Consider the following 20,177-nt stretch of genomic DNA (forward strand, 5'->3'; position numbering starts at 1 on the left):
ACTTCCTTAACTGAAAAACAAAGCACTCATAAAGATAATGCTGCAAAACATCTAGACCTTGTTCAGAAGACACACTAAGCCATGGTAGTTAAGCATTTTGAGCTAAACATTTTGGCTTACCGTGTCATGTGAACCATTCTTCACCATGGTGGCTACATAACCATGGTTTAAACATGCTCATTAACCATTTACTGCAAAAGGGTTAGCGGCCTAACCATGGCTTAGCATGTTGTCTGAACAGGTCAGTCACCTTTGGTTAGCTATCACCAAAGTATAGGATACTTCTCCCAGAGTACTTTAACTTCCTGAGCTTTGGTAATACATTAAAATAGCGTTATATATGGGTGTTAAGTGTTAAATTTACATTTTAAAATTGCGAAGTTCAGAGAAAAGTTGAGAGAACATATTGCTAATAGTGTAAAGCCAGTAATATTTTCTGGAGCGTTTTAATAAGCACCGAACAAATACTTACATTTTCTACATACAAATATATCCAACTAAGTTGCTCTATTCCTCTGTCTTTATAATTTATCAAAAGATGTCAAAGCCTACAGACTATTGTATGTAACCTCAAATTAGGATTCTGTCTTCTAAGCACTTGATGGTTACACTGCCCAGGTACTTTTAGTAAGTCCAGGAATCTACAATAAAAGGGATCTTTCTTCCTTGCAAATTGTATTTCAGTCAGTCACTTCAATCAGGGAACTTAAATCAAAGTATCAGGCTAAAATACGGTAATTTATCAGAGCAAAGTTTGGAATGACAGCATCTGAATAACTCAACTCATAAGTTTCTACATTTGGAGTCAGTGTCAGTGGAAAAAGAGTGAACTATAAAAGGTTTTAGATGGACAAAGTTTTCAAAACATCCTCATTCCCTCCCCCTCCCTTAAACCTGGATTTTAGAAACCACTATTAAATAGTACATCAATTGTCTGGGTCCACTTTACAAACTCTATAGTATTAAATAAGCTTATATGCTTAAGTTGCAACACTGTGTGCTCAAAATGTTAAGGTGCTGTTTCATACGTCTTGCCATCTTCAGAGACTCTACCATGTGGGCATCATGTCTGGAAACCAAACTCTACCAAGATGTTTTGACACTTCCCAATGAATCTGCTCCAAGCTGTACTTCTGGTCAGGAATCAATACTTCTTCCATTATAGACAGCTGAGATAAGCGACCACCACACATCTTCACAAACTCCACAAAGGCACTGCAGGAGACTTCACATTCTCCAAGACCAATAGCTGACAGATTCTTACAGCGCTCTGCAATGCAAATCAACTCCTCATCTAGTGGCTGTAATCCATTGGCACACACCACCAGTTCAACTAAGCGAGGGCATGTCATTCCGACCCGGCCAAGTACATCTTTGCTGACTGACCTCCCAAAATAAAGGTGAGTGACAGGTGTTTCATAACGGAAGAATGGATCAAACTCTTCTTCATATAAGAAAAAATACATGACTAAATTCACTTTGGGAGAATGTCTGATGAAAGCATCCCAACTGCTTTTCTCAATTGTGTGGAAGTGTGTCTGTCCAGGATTTTCACTGACTACATCGACACGCAAGTGTTCTAATCTGACATGTTTTTCCGAAGACAAAGCAAGGAGGAGCTCATCACTCAGCAGATGGTAATTCAATGCCAGCTCACGTAAACCATGGCACTGATCAGCCACACAGAGGATACCTTGAGAAAAAAATGGAATATGAGAATGTGAATTCACATCCAGCCTGTCATAGGAATGAAACATTCTATCACATAACTGGAAAACATCCCCCCCTAAAGTTAACCTCAAATATGTAAACTAGATACTTAATCATTTAAAGAAAAACTCATGCTGTATAGGTTTCCTCGCCTGAGATAACAAAGTGACCTGAATGCTAACATGGCAATTAATATAACATATCTATGCCTTAACAACATAGTATATTTTCTCTTTATTGTACATCCATTAATAAGAACAAAAAGAAATATAGAAACCTAGAGGATGTCATTTATGAAATAGTTTTTAAAACACTGCTTACACCAAATATTTTTAAAATGGGAGCATTCATACAGGATAAATGTTTTGCTAACATGCAGGTCATGTGCTGTGGAAGTGATTAAAGCATATCTGCTAGCCAGAATTTCAGTAAACTTCCAAGATGATGCATACTGCTAACTGGGACAAGGAAGCAGTGAGCTCATACACACATTGTGTTTTTTCCCTTCATTTTCAGAAAGGAAAATCACTGGAAAGAGATCCTGCCAGATATTTTAATATCACACGTCCATATTTATATATATAAAAAATCTAATTCAGCTAGCTAGTTTCTGGGAACATGATAATACAGCACCCTAATATTTATTTTTTTATTAATATTTGTATACTGCTTTACTTGCTAAAACAAGCGTCAAGTTGAATGTTTACTACCTCCAGTCGGAATGTATGGAACCAGAAGGGGCCTTCTCTTGATTTATTATTTACTAGCTGTACCCTGCCACGCGTTGCTGTGGCTCAGTCTGGTTAAATTGAAAAGAAAGAAAAGACAAAGCGGATGTTTCTACTATGTTTAATTTCACAATGCTTGTGGATATACAATATTTTTAGTTGTTCCATTGTCTGTGTAGATATACAGATTGTCTGGTTTGCCGACTCTAGAACACGCAACATATAATTGTCCATGTGAGAAGCAATCTGTGTCTAGATCTAAACCGCACAATTCTAAAGATTGGCCCTGAGCTTTGTTGATGGTGATTGCAAACACCAATCGAATTGGGAATTGCAATCTCTTAAATTGAAATGGCATATCTGTTGGAATCATAGGAATGCGAGGAATGAGGACATCTTCACCTTTGAAAGGTCCTGTCAAGATTGTTGCTTCTATGACCTATAAGAGCAAATAGGAGAGAACATGCAAATAGGAGAGGAGGCAGAGGCAGTGGACTGGCCTACTGGTTGGCGATGTCACAATCATCAGCAGGACTGGTTTTGAGGAGGCCTATTTCTTCGATTTTAAGACAAACCTTTGACCCCATATAGAACATAGTTACATAACAACGCTCGCATATTCAAATGCAACTTTGTGTCAAAATTTCAAAGCAATCGGTGAAGAACTTTTGGAGATATAACGTCTGTTTCGAACGAACATTTACATTTTTATTTATATAGATTTGTTAAACTGATATTCCATCTTTCTACTATATAAACTCTCAAGGCAGATAATAAAATATCAGACAAAATATGAAATTATAATGAAAACATAAAAGCAATTCATTTTAAAATAGGGTATTTTTGTAAATGATAACTTAAGCTGAATCACTTCATGCCTTTAATTTTGTAAATACAAAACCAAGTAAACTCCCACCTCCTGCCAGTTTTGGTGGATCTCCCACATACAGAGCTACCCAATTTAGTATGGTCCCAGTGACAAAATGATAATGTAAGTTATTGTTTATATGTGTATATTTAAGTGTTTGGTTCAGGTTTGGATTTGCTGTGGCCAATTCTTTCGTTTTCAGGAAAGTAAGTGGGTGGGTGTGAATGGTGTCATCTGATTGGTTGGTTGATTTGAATGGAGAGAGAGGAGGGGGAGTGAGAGGACAATTTGACAGTTAGCTAGATTTAGTCAGAGTTGGAAGTCAGTTAGGGTTAGGGAGTTAGTGAGAGTAGGAGTGAGTGAGGTTTGGTAGAGGCTTGTTTCAAGATAATATTAGGAAAGTGGGGTTTTAGGATTTGGAGGTGGTTAGTATTTCCAGAGAGGTAGATGTATGTGGATAAAGCAGAATAATCTTTAAAGTGTCTTTTAAAATCTACTTTTATATGAATAAACTTTATTCTTATTTTGTTTAACAACTACGTCTGCTCAGTCATATGCGCTACTTCAGATGCACAATACACACGCACACTCACACACAAAGGTTTATTATTATTCCCTCATTCTTTTAGAAGATAAAGAATAGGGTGGTGGCAGCGAAGGAGAAGTTTAATAATAGACTTTTAATAATAATAGACTTTTAATAATAGAAGTTTAATAATAGACACCGAAGGAGAAGTTTAATAATACAGAGGCTGCTGACGCCACAGTCCCCAACCCTCTATACAATGTTTTCAGAAGTATGGAAGGGGATGCCACCCAACTAGCACAATCCAGACAAAAGCAAGCAATTTTAAGCCCTTTTGACTTAAGTGGGAAAATTAAGCATGCATCTGATTTTGCACAAGATTTGGAATCATTTTAAATCATTGGGATTTACTTAAAAAAAAAAAAGGTTTTTAATGTGATTCAACCTACACCCAACTACGAAACACAAAGTGACACAAGTCAAATGTATGTATCTTGGCTTATTAAGCCATGTGTTCCATACCCATGGTACACTTTCCGTCTTTTCTTCATACCATTATTCAATACCTTCCTTGCACACTTCAGTATTTCCACAGTTTACCATTATGTCCAAACTAGGAAACTATGGTTACCAGGATTAGAACAAAGTAGGATCGTAAACCAATTCAAAACATGGTTTGAGATCCTAATTTGTTTCAGTCATGGTAACAATAGTTTCCCAGTTTGGACACAATAAGAAAATATTATGTATCCAGGAAGTGTTGAATTGCAGAACACAAAGGAAAAAGAGATGGGATGACACGAGGATGGAGCATATGGGCACAAAGCTCATGCATATCTTTGCATATAACTGCATGTGTCTAGTGAAGCAACATGAAAAGTCATAATGGTCATTTTGCTTTTTCATAGGACAGCAATATTATATGAAAAGTTCAATGGTCATCTGAACTTTTCATATAACTTCTACCTCAAACCAAGGCCACCCATAACAGCGTACTGTCAGTCAGGGAGCTTAACTCGACTGAAATCAATGGGATTAAAAACATTTGTACACGAGTACCGTGGATTGCTTTAGGGTGCTCATTTACAGAGATAACAATATTACTGTTCATAGTTTATTATAATACATATATCATATAATACTGATATAAATAAATGCAACGAAGGGGAAAAGTCACATAATTCTAAGCTATCTAAAGCTGCAGATACAGGGTAGTCAATAAACACACATGTAGATGTTTGTTTAATCAGACAAGCTACTTCAAGATAATCGCTCACAGATAATTCTAAGAGCAAGCTCACCTGCTGGAGAAACATGAGGACAACTGCTCATCTTTAACAATTTCAGGGTATCACGGTTGTTAGCCACTAGTACTTTGAGAGATGGATCATCTACTGGTGTATCATCTATCTTAAGTGAAGAAAGGGATTTGGAGTTTACAAACACCACAGTCAGGGCAGAAATAAAGTGTGACTGTAGAAAGGAGAAAACAGTGAAATCAAGAAGTGAAACTTAATACCTTTCATCCATAGCAGAAAACCTGGACAACTGTTTAAATTTTTGAGCAAGCAACATCTTTTTAAGCCCTTTCTGAATTAAGTGCACAGAGCTGAGACAGACTAGTTCCTGGTCAAATATTCCAAGAAGCCTATGGCAGCTCACCTTGCCCCTCCATTATAATATCTTTTGTTAGCTAAACAAGAGTAAGAGCAGCTTGCATTTGCACCTATCAGTGGCAAACCTAGCAGCATAGCAAAGATTTTCCCATTCATTACCTGCTGACACTGCAAGCATGTCCAAACATGAACACAAGCTGTCATTAGTGGCAAAGGCCATTGTCTAATGTGTAGTGTCAGCATAGGACAGGAGACCTAGCTTCAAATCTTCACTCAGCCACGAAGTTCGATGTTAGGCCAATCACTCACATTCAGTTATAATTTAACAATGGTATAGATTGGTTTTCTCTCCAAATGCATGGGGTAGTGTCGTATAGATTTGATGAAGCCAATTCCATTTTTGCCAGTAAACTCAAGGATCGGTGTAGTTGGTGAAACAGCCAAACACAGTCTATTTAGCAGTCACTGCTAATCTTTCCATGCATGCATATGCACGCATGTGCACGTGCGCGCACACACAAGCTGCATCAGGAAATAACAATAACCTATTGTTTATTATTCTGTGAATGAATCTCAGTCCTGTGCATTCTCTGCTCCCCTCTCCTGCTCTAGTGAGGATATTAGGAGATCAGAGTCTTTTGTTTCCTTATGGAAACAGGGCAACTTTAAACCTTCATTTATGAGGCTAGCTTATTTCAATAAACCATAGTTAAGATTAACCATAGTTTACAATGCTAAATTGTGGTTAACTGAAAATGGAAGCAAAGGCTTCTGAATTCCTCCTCATGGCCATGACAGAAGACAAGGGAGGGGAAGCACTCGTTCATGTAACAATAAACCATAGTAAACAACAGTTTTATAACAGCATACCATAGTTTATTGTTACATCCAAATGCATCCATACACTGCACAAGAGAAAAGAGAACATGCAGATGCAGCAGTTATTACAGTAGGTTGATTCCTTCCCTCCATGGAACTACAGCACACTGCAATGGCAGCTGCCAGTTCTATGCCACAGGAGAGAAAGGAGAGGAGAGGAACATGCATTTTCTACTTGGCTGCTTATCTCAGGCAAGTGAGCTCGGAGAGAAATCTTTCAAGATTTTGCGAGTGCAAGACTGAAGGCCTAGCAAGACACACACCAACAGATTGAAAGGAAAAGGGCCTGGGCCACTGGAGCTCACTGCATGGAAAAGTATCAGTTTTTCAGTATGATTAATACCTTTGGTAAATCCATGAAGCTTGGTCGAGCAGTGGAAATTAGTCCAAGTGTTTTTAAAGAACAGTTCACAAGCTGTGATAAGATATCACAAGCTGCTTCAGCTGATTCCTTGCTGCTGTCCACCTTAAACAGGAAAGAAACAGTCAATGGATGCAAATATCACTTCAAAACCTGAAATTTTTCTAAACTGTTTAAAATATTTGAACTCCATTAGAAATAAAAATACTAATTTTGATTCTACTATGACAAATTGGATAAGAAGAACATCTCCATTTTAGATCACACCGTTTCTGAATGTCAGCTAAAGGATGATGCATTTGTTGCCATGTCTAAGAAGACGGAAGTAGGATCTGGAAAAAAATGCAGTGCTCCTAAAAGGAGTGTTCATGTTCATGGTTCTAGCCAACCATTCCACTACCCACCCGCTCTCTGGGTTCCATTCTTCTCCTACACTTTACATTCTGTAGCTAGTGAACTATTCTCCTTGTGTTGTTTTTGTGGGTAAAGGGTTCCTACTTAGGTTTTCCTAAAGGTTTTCTATACCTCTACAAGCCTAGGGTTCCTCCAAGCATACTGATATTTCCTTCTTGTTTCTCAGTAGCACCGTTTTGGCTACAACACAGGCAGAACTCAATTCCTGTGAAAGAAGTGACAAACTGTAACCAACCAAGGAAAACACCTTCTCACAGACAATTAGTTTATGCTATGCTTATAATAGAATCTTTACTAGTAGCTCTCAAGAACTAAATTGCGGGCTTGCTGACATCTTGACTGAAAAAATTACTTATTTCTCACTTTGTAGTAGAGGTTAGAGCATATGGATTTGTCCTGCAATGAGCAATGTGTGAAATAGAACCTAGATTAACATGTAATGCTACATCATGGTTTGGAAACATTGCAAGAATGAGTCTTGGGTTCAAGCACTCCAATCTTTCTTCTCCCTCCTTTCCTTGTGTATTCCGATTGGTGTTACATTTAGACTGGTGAATTATGATTTTGCCCTACAAGACTGGCAAACATGGTTTGATCATTGCTGGTAGTCCTGGTTTGGAGGGCATGCACAAGCCATAGTTTGCTAGTTTAAATGTAATGGCAAACTAAGATTGCCAAGAAAAAAAAATACAGAATTACAAGGAAGAAAGAATGTGCAAGCCCAAAATTTGTTTATATAGTCCCAAAACACGGCTTCAAGTTAAAAATCACATCTGCCAACTGAACAAATGTTAGTTGCTGTGCTTTCAGAACCTACTCAACTGCTTGTTTGCAATGATGCTCAGACATGATTCACAACATTATAATTAAGACTGTCAACCGATTTTAGAAGTTTTAGTTGAGTAATCATCCAGCTTTAAACAGATCAATTAATTATATTTAGGCAAGTGTACACAGCAACAAAAACACCAACACAGATGCCTGAGATACTCACAGAATACAATTTAACACATAAAAGCTTCCACTCAAGATTTATAAGGAAAAGTGGCCTTTTAATATTTTCTTTTCCATTCCTCATTACTGTAACATTCCAGAACTAAAGTAGCCTTAAAAAAACCACCACATGCCCTTAACTCATAGACCAAGGCAGGATCTACACTACTGCTTTAAAACGGTTTATAACAGTAGTGACAAGTGTTGAGGCCCAGGACACACTCCCTATACAGTCTTTAAAACATTTTCAAAGTGTTATATCCTGCTTAGTGTAGATTGTGCCCAAATGATCAATCTGTTAAAGCCTCAGTTGATTAATTTACTGCTTTAATTGGCTTCCCATCCTAATTTAAATACATTTTGCCCAGAGCAGCTCACGAGCACAACAACCCCAAAGGACCTTGGAGAAGTCAAGAAGGGGAATGGCAGTGGGTGGGAAGGGGAGAGTTCAGGATCCGCAGGGATCCTCTCTGTCACTGCCACTACCCATAACAAGGTGGGTCAGCTAGGTGGGCTAAGAAGCTTGTCTAGCTGAAATCTCTGTCTTACGTCTCAGGATTCAAGAAAACTAGGTAAATTTGCGTAATCATTTTACTAATTTGAGTAATCATTATACTAATTTACTGACTCTAATTTACTAATTTACTGAGCCGCTGCCAAAGGAAGTGAGGCAGGTGGCTACCAGGAACACAGGCTGAGGTTCGCCTGGCACCAACTCTTTCAGATGCCAGGTCTTTTTATTCTCTCAGTATTTTAACAGTCTACAAATTAATTTTAACCTTGCTGTTTTAAATGTGTACCTCTATACCTCTGCACTGCTGCTGATTTTATTCTGGTTGTGCTTTTATATTGTATTTTATATCATGTTTTTATACTGTTGTTTTATACTTTGAATGGTTTTAATTTTTGTGAACCGCCCAGAGCGCTTCAGCTATTTGGTGGTATAAAAATGCAATAAATACACAAATAAATAAATAAATAAATAAATAAATGATTCTCATCTTTAGATCAGCCCTTGCATGATTAAAGATGCAACAAATGAAAGCAGTTCTAGAGGGGCACTTTAATAAAATTCCTTATGCCTCGAGAGACTCTGACCTTGCTGTAGTGGCAAAGTGGAGTATCTGCCTCATTATTTCAACATTATAGGCATTTAAGGAGGCAATATCCAACTTTTTTTAAAAAACAACAACAAAACACTATTGGCCATGGTTTGATCACATGCCTGGTTTGTTTGTTTTTTGGCACACCGGTGAAGAAGTTAGCAGTTGTTATATTCCATCCAGAATCCTGTAAATATTTTGTTAGTTTCTCAACCACTGTCTGTTTTTTGAGGTCCTGATATATTTGAGGAAGGTCTTCCTTCCTCAAATATATGTCAATGTCATAAACAGCCACAATTTGCGCCATACTTCATGAGTTTGTATGACATATACTGTGTCTTTGGACATCTTCTTTTGAATGGCACTAATTATTCATCATTTCTAATATAAATATATCCTACAGGCTGTGCACAGGGCCTGGCTTGTGTGTCACATTCGCACTGAAGTTAATAATCAAATCTAAGAACTTTATTGATTCCTTTAAAAAAGACTAGAGACATTGTGCCTTGAAAACATTGAAGGCAACCTTCAACAACACTGTTTCCAAAGATCTTTTTGTGAAGAGAGAAAAGTGGTAATCTAAAGATCCATGACTGAGAATTGTCATCATTCTGGCCATCTGCTGAGGTGCTTCCAAACATTTTTTGGGGTAGGGTATGTTGCTTGCAAACATTGCAGATGCATTTGGGATCACAGTGTCCTCAATAAGCAGATTAGAAAGTTTCACTCAGAATAATAGCTATGATTAAAAAAAATATAGCTTTACTGGGTCACAAAGGAAGTTTTAACTGGAGAAAAATGTTTTTAAAATTCAGTTTTGTAAAGGAGTTCTGTAAACCGCTGGGGTACTCTTGGCTGCTGCTACCACCTATGGTGATGTTTAGTGAAGTGAGCAATTTGTCTATTATGAAAATAGGCAAAATATTTTTTCACCCAGCAGGTGGAAAGAAGAGCCCACACACCTCCTCGCCCACTTCCAATTCAGAGTTGCAGGTCTGGTTTGGCTCTGTGCTTGCACTGAACAAGCATAAAGTCAAAACAAATCCAGGCTCCAATCCTTGGGACTGCAGAGGGGGTATGGCAATTACCTACCCCTCTGCAGCCCCAAGATTGGAGGAAGCATCCGGTTTGTCTTCCTCAGAGGCTGGCTGACTATTTGGCATGGTGAGCAAAATTGTTGAAGCCCTGCCTGATGTTACAGTCTTCTCAATTCCACTGTTATCCAAGAACACTAATTGCACAGGTTCAGAGAATCTATTCTCACGTATGGATGTATCTTTCTGAATCTGATGAGATATTTGAAGACATCCTATTAATTTCCCTTAGGGAGCCTTTTCATTAAGAAGGAATGCAAAGAAGAATAAGGAAACAGCATCTCAACAGGACCCTTTCCCAAGAACAAAAGTAGTACCACTTAGGAATAAACACAAGTTTAAGCAAGGCAATGCCTTCATACCTCTAATCAGTTTATCTCAAATATAAGAGATGTGAAGTAGTAAAAGACTTTATAGACTGCCATCATTTTGAAAGAAAACTTATGTGAGTCTGGCAACATGGATTAACGAAAGGAAATTAGTCATAAACAAATTGTTCACAGGAAATACCAGCTAGGATCTCGGAGTAGGCTATTTGTCCATTCACATAATAAACTCTTAATTATCTTCAACAGTTTTCAGAGGTTTATGAGCTCTTCAGTACTATTTCCATGAATTAAAAGAAAACAAAAACAAATGCATTCCTAATCTACTGCTTTGAACCTAACAGCTCCCCAATCTGCCCTTGAGAACTTCTCCAGAAGAGCATGGCATAGAGGGAAGGGAGAAATCACCAAAAATCAGAAATGCAACAACTACCAGAGTTGTGGAAAATTTTCTAGGGCTTTTTTATTTCCTAAGTTCATTAATTAAAAAGGAAAGTATGGCAACTGGAAATACAATATTAGGCCAGTATCAAAGTTGTAATTAACGTTTTCACTCTAAGCAAGTATGTTAGAGAATACACATTATGTCACTGAAATTCACTGATGTGTCAGTATGAAATGGAACTAATAAATAGTGACAGTGGAACTGAAGGTGCCCCAATAACCTAGTGGAAGAGAACTGAACTCAGTTGAAATAGATGAGTGGTTGTCAGCATACCATGCACAGTTCTTTGGGTTGCTAAAATGTATCAACAGTTTTCAGTACCTTTGGGTTTTCTTCTTAAGTGTAAGAGCCACAAGTATTCCAATACAGATTGCTACCTAATGTAATATTTAAATATGGATGACTAGGGCATGCTAGGAGACAGCACTTTTTTCTGTCTATAGATGCATAGGATTATGCCGTATTTCACATGAAGTGTGCTTTAATTTCCCCCCTCAAATATTTCAGATAAAATACTTGTGGTATACTGGGACAAAAAAATAACACAGGGTACATTTTTAAAAGCTTTGCTGTTTACTAAATGCAATAAAAATAAAAATGCTTAATTAGATCTCTCTAGGGCAGGGGTGGGCAACTTGTGGCCGCCCCAATGTATTAACTCTAGCCAGAATAGCCTAATGGTGAGGAATGATTGAGAGTTGTAGGTCAATACTTCTATAAGGCCACAAGTTGCCCACAAGTTGCTCAAGAGCATCAGAACATTTTACGATGCAAACTAAAAATTTCCTATGCAAATGAACCTAATTTGCACTAGGAACTCTCTGGAAAATCCACCTCTCTGACAATTCTTTTAATCCACCCCTATTTTCCAATATATTCATTTGGGGGAGAGGAAAGAAAATTTATATTCTAATCACTGGTAGTCCACTCGTACTAGTACAATCTGATTGAGAGAAAGGACCATCTCCATGCTGAAATTACTACAGCAATCGTAATTTCAAATGCCTTTCCTGTTTGCCTCCTCTTCAGAATCAAGTGCCTTCTTAACATAGTTTTTATTGTTTTATTTTAAGGTTGGCATCCTTCCAGAGAATGGCTGTTATTGGGCAGATTAAAAATACAATAAAGTAATTAAAATAAATATTAGGCATGTTATTTGTCAGGATTAATTTTTGGCCTGGGAATAATTAAGCTTTTTTGTGTAAGGTAAAACAAGCTGGTTTCTATAAGACACTTCATTATTTTAAAACCATTGCAGAAATACATAACATGTTTTCACAAAAACTAGAATTCCAAATTTAAAAATCCCCTTGTTCCCTTAGTTTGTATTGCTACAAAAATAGTTCACCTTTTGTTTGATACCGAAGGATCAACATGCAGGTTCAGTATAAGGTTTGTGCCACATTTTGTTTAAATTAAAATTAGCAAACCCGATCAATGTAAGAAGCACAACCAAATTACAAAATTTAGTTCATAAATTTTAATTAATATATTCATTTGTTCTCATTTTCCTAATAAATACCAATCAGCTACTCGGACCAGGGAGCTCGATTTAGTTCTTCTTCACCAAACCGTTGATTAGTACTATTAGAGAACGATCCTTTCACTCCTAAAGAGCATCGGGGGCCATAGGATTTTTTGGGTTAACCCAAGGCCAGGGATAGTACTCCCGAGCCTCTGCAAATTCGCAAACACGAGCTCGGAAAGGAGGGAAAAGGTGCAGTACTGTGAGTAGGGAAGGGAGGAGACCAGAGGCCTTCCTAGACAAGGCCTTAGTGCGCTGAGGCCCGTTTTCCCTGCTGTGCATCCAGACGACGCACAGGGGAATCCGGGGTCAGGCCACGCTGAAGCCTTCCCTAACACGCCATAAGCGAAGTCGCTTATGGCGCGCCTTTTCCACAGCCCCAGCCTGAGGCCGGGGCTGCGGAACGTCTAGCAAGGTCCGTGGCTTTTTGCGGCTACTCGCTTACTCGCGGGGGGGGGGGGGAGAAGGCCGGGCACCAGGATGGCATCGGGGAGAGGGAGAGCGGGCATGGGCATGGTATCGGGGACAGGGAGGGGGAGAGCAGGCAGCACGGGCATCGGGGAGAGGGAGAGCAGGCAGCACGGGCATCGGGGAGAGGGAGAGCGGGCACCACAGGCATCGGGGAGAGGGAGAGCGGGCACCGGGATGGTATCGGGGAGGAGGGAGGGCACCGGGATGGTATCGGGGAGAGGGAGGGAGGGCACCGGGATGGTATCGGGGAGAGGGAGGGAGGGCACCGGGATGGTATCGGGGAGAGGGAGGGAGGGCACCGGGATGGTATCGGGGAGAGGGAGGGCGGGCACCGGGATGGTATTGGGGAGAGGGAGGGAGGGCGGGGAAAGAGTGGCCAGGGAGGCATCGGGGATGGCGGAGGGGGGGGGTGATCAGGAGCGGAGGGGGCTTAATTTTTAAAAAAAGGCACTTAACTTGTCGGGCGGCTTCGGGGCGCACGTGGCCCCTTTAACAACAACAAAAAGGCCAACGCTGCAGGGCTTCCGTAGTCCCTGCGCGTCGTGCGTGTAGGAGCCGAGGCGGCACGTGCTAAAGTTAGCGCGCTGTCGCCCCGCCTCCCTGCCGGCTTATCCGGCATGGTCTAGCAAGGCCCCAGGACAACTGGCTTACAACCTCCTCCTCTCCTGCTCTGCAGCATGCCAACTAGACAAGCAAAATTGCCCATCTAGGGAAAATGCAAGGTGAGAGGAGCACAGAGGTGGTGATCACCTTCATGCTCCTCCCACTCTGCACAGGATGATTGTAAGCTTCTGCGTTCAGGGACTTATAGTCATCGAGTGTATAACCCATGGATTGCACCCTTAGAGTATCTGCCCAGGGCTATTGCATGTATGTAGAGGTGGATCTGAACCAGTAATTTACAGGATAGTTCTCCTTTTTCTCCCCTCCTTTTTTAATATGTCAAAGTAGTTACCTTGAAGCTGACATACTGTAGATGTTTGGAATGCCTTTTGATAATTTGCTTGATGAGCTCTGGATGAGTAGCTTTTAAGTAAGATGTTGCTGGCTGATTCAGTTCAAACTCAAAACATCTCCATAGTTCAGGCATGTGGAAGACTTGGTTCCACCTACGGCAGACTTGTGATGCATGAGCACGATCAAGAAGAGGCAAATACTGGAACACCTGCAGAACAATCTCTGGAATGAGGTTCCCCCAATCAGGGCTCTGAAATACTCCAGCTGATTCTTCAAGTCTAGTTTTCAGTTTTTTGCCATCTATTGTATTCTCCTCATCTGATAAATTATTGCTGCCCTTGCTGTTTTTTGGTCCTCGTTTCATTCTATCAAATAAGAAAATTTCAAAATAGATTAAATCCAGAACTTGAATAGCATTTCCAGAAGATAAGACAGTCTTATCTACTATGTACTTCTCCCCCAAAATAAAGTAAAACTTGGAAGTAAAAATACGCAGAGGTGGAGAAAAATTTGTTTTAGATTAGAAATAATCAGGAATCATTTTTATAACACTATGGGCAATATCAAATACTGCTGTTGGGCATCAGCTGGCACAACAGGAAGCTAGCATTTTCTAAAGCAAACTCATGAATAAGCAGAAATGCTAGTTTCCGACTGCTTTAGGAGTACTAGCTTCCTGCTGCGCTAGCAGAATATGAAGTGGCCCTATGTTCTGAAAAGAGACTTGCAAAATGACACTATTGTTTTTGAAAGTTTTAAAAATTACTATCACAGATATGCAGAAATGTATCATTTATAAATAGAATGTAGTGATGCACACTACAAAAACTGATGGATGTATTTTCCGTTAAAGGAGCTGCTCTGGCAACATTTGCATCAATAACTATCATGGCACATTCCTGATTCTCCATATCAAAATGTGTTGAACAAATAGTTCTCACATATTTTTCTCTATGGTAGTACAGAATATATGTGGTATTTCCTATCCAGATAACATGCCAGTGAAAGGTAAGGTGAAACTAGAAATAGTATTTTCACACTAAATCCATCACACCATGGTTGCAGTCATCTGAAATGTTTATGCTTTATTTCTCTTAACAATATCAATTCTACTAATAAAACACTTTTCATTTTGTCATTATTACATTATTTCCAAATAATTATGCCTAATTAATCTGGCTGAACTACACTGTTAAACAATAATTGAACCTCCACCACCAGTGGAAAAACATGGTTTGTGAGGTTCTGTTGATGTAGCAGTCAACATGTCCCATCCTAAGCAGTTATTTGCTGGTACAGAAAGTCTTACTTATTTGCTGGCACAGAAAGGCAGCAAGAATACCAGATAAAAATTTTAAGTCTTTATTTTATGCTTCCATGCTTAGTTCACTAACAATGAATCTATATAGGCATTAATAACATTATACATTGCTTATTTTAATTCCTGTAATTCCCAGACTCCATATTTAGCAGAACCTAAATAACTACTTACAGTACAGTCATAGAAGCAATTACACTAATCAGTCAATACCTATCAAGGAAATAAACTAGCCCATGTTTTGAATACATGTATACCATGTTTACCAAAGAGGAGCAACATGTTCATCATTGTTTACATTACACAAACTTGTTACATAGAATCAAGCCAAACAGCTACTGATCTGACTCTTTTTATTACTTTCAGGTGTACCCGGGCTGAAGACAGGGGAGAAAGAACATTTAAAAATAAGGAGGATCAAAAGGACAGTTTTAAAGCCAAACAAAAACAACCAGACAGCAACAATGTTTAATTCCCAAAGTATTTGTGTTCCTGACGTGTTTCAAAAAAGACTTTCACCTAATTGATTGCACCCCACTGATCAGAAGCCCCTGAACTTGGAGGCACTTAATCATTCAATGTAAGGCGGGAGGAGGCAGTCTTCGCCACTCTGTCCTCCTACCCTGCTGATTTTGCTAGATGAGCTTCTTAGCCCATCTAGGAGGCACATTGGAGGGGGAAGGAAGGAGACTGAAAGGGGATCAGGATAACTCGTATCCTGGTCTCTCCAGTCTCCCCCTTCCCCATCAACCAGAACAACCCCTTTTGTCCTCCTCTGAGACTGCGTTTCTAACCTGAGAAGGCAGCTGGCACTGTTCTTTCTGGGCCAACTAAGAGGGGACGGGAGAGGATGGGTGGATCTCCAACTCTCCCTTCCGAGATCAGTGTGCTGTCTCCAACCTCGTGATGGGAAATCCAAACAAACCTATGCTCCCTGGGATGCTCACCATAGGACTGCTCTCTCCAAAGCTTAATTTACATTGGAAACTAAACATTACAGCTGTCTGTTTTTGAGGGAGGAAAAAACATTACTAGAACTTAGCAGATAACTAAATCACTTGAACACTGTAAGACTCCAGAGTACTAAGTAATAGAAGAACTAAATGATACTGACCTTCTTCAGACAACACAGTGGTTAAGCATTCTGAGCTAAACACTATAGCTTAGCATGTAGTGTGAACCATTCCTAATCATGGTGGCTACATAATCACAATTTAAACATGCTCACCAACCATTTGCTGCAAAAGGTAAGCAGCCTAGCCATGGCTTTGTGTTGTCTGAACAGACCCACTGTGAGTTATGCAGTTTACCACATAGTACTTCTTCTAACCAACAAACTCTCTTGGGAGGATGCAGAAACATCCTCAAATGTAGTGCAGGGAGCTGTTATCAGAAAAAGAACAACCAGCACATAAAGGTGTGCATACAGCAAAGAGGTTCCACGGATGGACACCAATGATTAAATCAAATTGGGAGTCATAAACTTAAATGGAAGTGACCTGAAATATGAGCAATGGTGACTATCAGGAAGGGCCTCTATGGGGATGGCTATACAAGAATAAGGCTAATCCATGTCTATGGCTGCAATTCTTGGGTCAAAGTCTTAGACCCTAAGACAGAGATGAACAGCTTGTGATCTTCCAGATGTTTTGACCTACCGTATTTCTTCGACTTTAAGACGCCATCGATTGTAAGACGCACACTAATTTCAGTACCACCAACAGGAAAAAAAACCCTAAGACACACCCGCGATTCTAAGACGCACCCCATTTTTAGAGATGTTTATATGGGTAAAAAAGTGTGTCTTAGAATCGAAGAAAGAGGGTATAACAGCTAAGGTTCATGACAGTTGAAGCCCAAAACGTCTGGATGGCCACAAGTGCCCACCTCTGCCTAAGAGACGGCAACCGCTGGAAAGGAATGGAAGTAACGCTAAAGCTAAAACAGCCTCGGCCAACCTGGCATCTGCAGGTTGTTTTGGACTACAACGCCCAGTAATTCTAGCCACTGGTCATGCTGGCTGGGGCTGATGGATGTTGAAGGCTAAAGATCTGGCGAGCACTAGGTTGGGGACGACTGATCTAAAAGGTGTCTCAAAGGTTTGGCTCACGACGGCGGCAGAGGAAAAGAGCCGGGGAGGGAAGAAGAGAGGTTTCCGTCTCCTCACCTGCGCGCATGCAGCACACGGCACCGCCGTCGCTTTACCGTTGCCGACTTATGACAGGGATAAAAACACGATAAAACGAACACCAGGCAGGACGGGTCGGACGGCTGAGGTGGTAAAGGCAAGGCCCCGTCACCCACTCACCTGGCGGCGGCACCAGCAGCAGACAACTCCGTCCTGCGCTTCCCTCAACCCGGGCCGCGTTGTCTTCTCTGCTGTCGCCTCATGAGTGGCCTCGTCCGGCCCAGCAAAGGCCTCGGGCGTAGGTAGGTAGGTAAGTAAGTAAGTAGGTGGGTGGGTGGCGCAGGTAGGCAGGCAAGCAAGCAGCTGTTGCCTTCCTCTCTCCGACAGACTGCCAACCTCACCGAATTGCGTCCGTCGCCGTTATAATAACAATGATAATTATGATTAAATGCTGCCTGAGAAAAAGCAGCGCGTTCCACTTTGCTCGCCGCGCTCGCCTCCTTGTTTACTTGGGTATCACCGAGCGAAAGCGCCACCGAGCGAGCGAGAGAGAAGCCAAAATGGCGGCCGCAAAGCCCTGTGACTCTGCGAGGGGGGTCGGCCCTCGCGGCGCATGTGCGGGTGGGCCCCGCTGGCGCTCATGGCCTCCGCGGCTTCACGCCCACCAGGCCCCCTCAGAGGGTCCGAAAGTGCTGAAGGGCCGGTTGGTTCTGGGATTGCCTTTGATGCTCTTGTTGTCTCTTGCCGCCACAGTAAAAGTGACGACTGCTTATGGGAGCAGCTAAGCCTAAAATCGAGCACTTGGTTATGGAAAGTATGAAGTTTGGCACACGTACACAGGGATACATACTAAACATGTTTCGATTTGGATCGAGTAAAGGAGCAGGAGACGGACAAAATCCTTATTCGGTCTGTTGTTGTATTTCATTAGAAACATTTTTAAACCACATTAGTCTTATTTATTTATTTATTTATTACACTTATATACCGCCCCCCATAGCCAGAGCTCTCTGGGTGGTTTACAGAAATTCTAAAATTGAGATAAAAACAAGTATTAAAATTTTAAAACACAAAACATACCAGGGCAGTGTACAAAATGTAATACAAACGCTTAATACTATAGACATTAAAAACAAACAAACCATAAACTACAGTTGGGATAGGGAACCTGTGGCCCTCCAAATTACAGCTCCCATCGTCCCTGCTCATTGGTGGTGGCTGATGGGAATTTGAGTCCAACATCTAAGAGGGTGCAGGTTCCTCACCCTGGAATTATAGCCAAGGCAGGAAAATGTTAAAATGGTTTTGTCCACGAGCCAGGGCAAAATCTTCTACCATATGTGAAGAATAATGTTGATTTTGTATTTATTTCTTTTAGCTAAGGTTATAGTTGAAGAGATGGAAAACAAGTGACAGACCTATGGGAAGCACACAATTTTGTGCGTGATCACAATTTATATCAATCTCATCAAGGGCCAGCCCTGCTGTGGAGGAAAGACAGCACAAGTAGAGTGAGAATACAAGACCCATGAGTGCTTTGTGTAGTCACCCCACACCTCCAGTACAGTGTCTATGAGTTGCTTCTCTATTGTTTTGTTTGGGCACCAGACACTGTCAAGTGTACTGCCCCATGCCAATAATGGCTGAAATAAGTATAAACGGATAAGGGATTGGAGGTGTAAATTGAGATGTGAAGGCCCAGACAATACAGACAATTTTGGGGGAAACCGTTTTTTCCCCATTTTTCTTCAAGTTTTTTTTTCTTTTTTGGAAAATTCTGGTTCATGAAATATACTTTTTTGAACAATGAATAAATGTTTAAGACAAGATATTCATATATTGCTAACTGGCCTTTACTCCCCTAAAATTATTTCTAAGCACTACGTAACGTAAGACTAGAGATGTACAATTTGTGGACATTTTGAAACCATGGGGGAGGAAATTCTTAGCTTTTTCTAACATTAGTTATTAATGTAATTGATCTAATTTATCTTCTATTAGATAAATTAGGGATGCTGCAAGTCATGCTCAATATCCCAACACGTGACTAGAGTCACCTTATCATAATATGTGAAAATAATGTGCATTATTAACAGTTTGGGTTTTGTTTTATAGAGTCCTATGTTTCTGGGCTTATTGTAGTTAGATGCTATAGCAGTCAATGGTTTTAAAATCCTCATGTGAGGGAAACACCACCACCATGTGACTGAATAACATAGGTTGTGACTGAACAACATAGGTTGTGACATTGGTGGATTCACCCACCTCTGTTTATTTCTTCTTCTTGTAAACTTTGAGGTTTGAGTCTATGGAACTCACTGTCTTAGTTGTCAGTAAAGTTCCCAAAGACCTCAATATTAGTGAATGCAGCCTTAACTATAAAACCTATAATTGCTCCCTATAACCTCTGCAGTCAGCACCACTTAATACCTTTGTTAATTTTAAAATCTATTGATGTTAAATGCTATTGTGGCTTTTCTATTATTAATTTTGAAAGAAATCAATTCTCAATTTTTTCGTTGCTTTTATTTCAAGATCTGCTACTGGATGTAAATGAACGATGTAAAGATTTTGATTTCTTTGCAAAGAAAACTGATGTATAATTTATGAACGTCAAAATGTATATATTAAAATTAATAATAAAAAAGTAAAAAACAAACAAAACTATAACTGCTGCCACCAAAATATAACTATATCTAAAACCCCTCAGTAGTG

The 20,177-nt window shown here is 40.1% G+C and overlaps 1 protein-coding gene across 2 annotated transcripts; it reads right to left on the reverse strand.

Moving 5' to 3' along the window:
- Positions 1 to 430: 430 nt before the first annotated feature.
- On the reverse strand, positions 431 to 18,005 carry FBXL3 (F-box and leucine rich repeat protein 3). Of its 2 annotated transcripts, none has more exons than XM_063126028.1 (5): positions 17,643 to 18,005; positions 14,015 to 14,381; positions 6,671 to 6,793; positions 5,134 to 5,242; positions 431 to 1,693 (listed from the first exon to the last, which is right to left on the reverse strand). In XM_063126028.1, exons 2-5 carry the CDS (start codon positions 14,378 to 14,380, stop codon positions 1,050 to 1,052), a joined length of 1,242 nt encoding a protein of 413 aa, XP_062982098.1. In that variant the 5' UTR covers position 14,381; positions 17,643 to 18,005; the 3' UTR covers positions 431 to 1,049. The 2 variants fall into 2 exon arrangements, with proteins under 2 accessions (XP_062982098.1, XP_062982097.1); XM_063126027.1 differs by having other exon boundaries at positions 5,134 to 5,305.
- Positions 18,006 to 20,177: the final 2,172 nt, after the last annotated feature.

This window comes from Elgaria multicarinata, chromosome 5 (assembly GCF_023053635.1).
Source record: "Elgaria multicarinata webbii isolate HBS135686 ecotype San Diego chromosome 5, rElgMul1.1.pri, whole genome shotgun sequence".
Classification (NCBI taxonomy): Eukaryota; Metazoa; Chordata; class Lepidosauria; order Squamata; family Anguidae; genus Elgaria; species Elgaria multicarinata.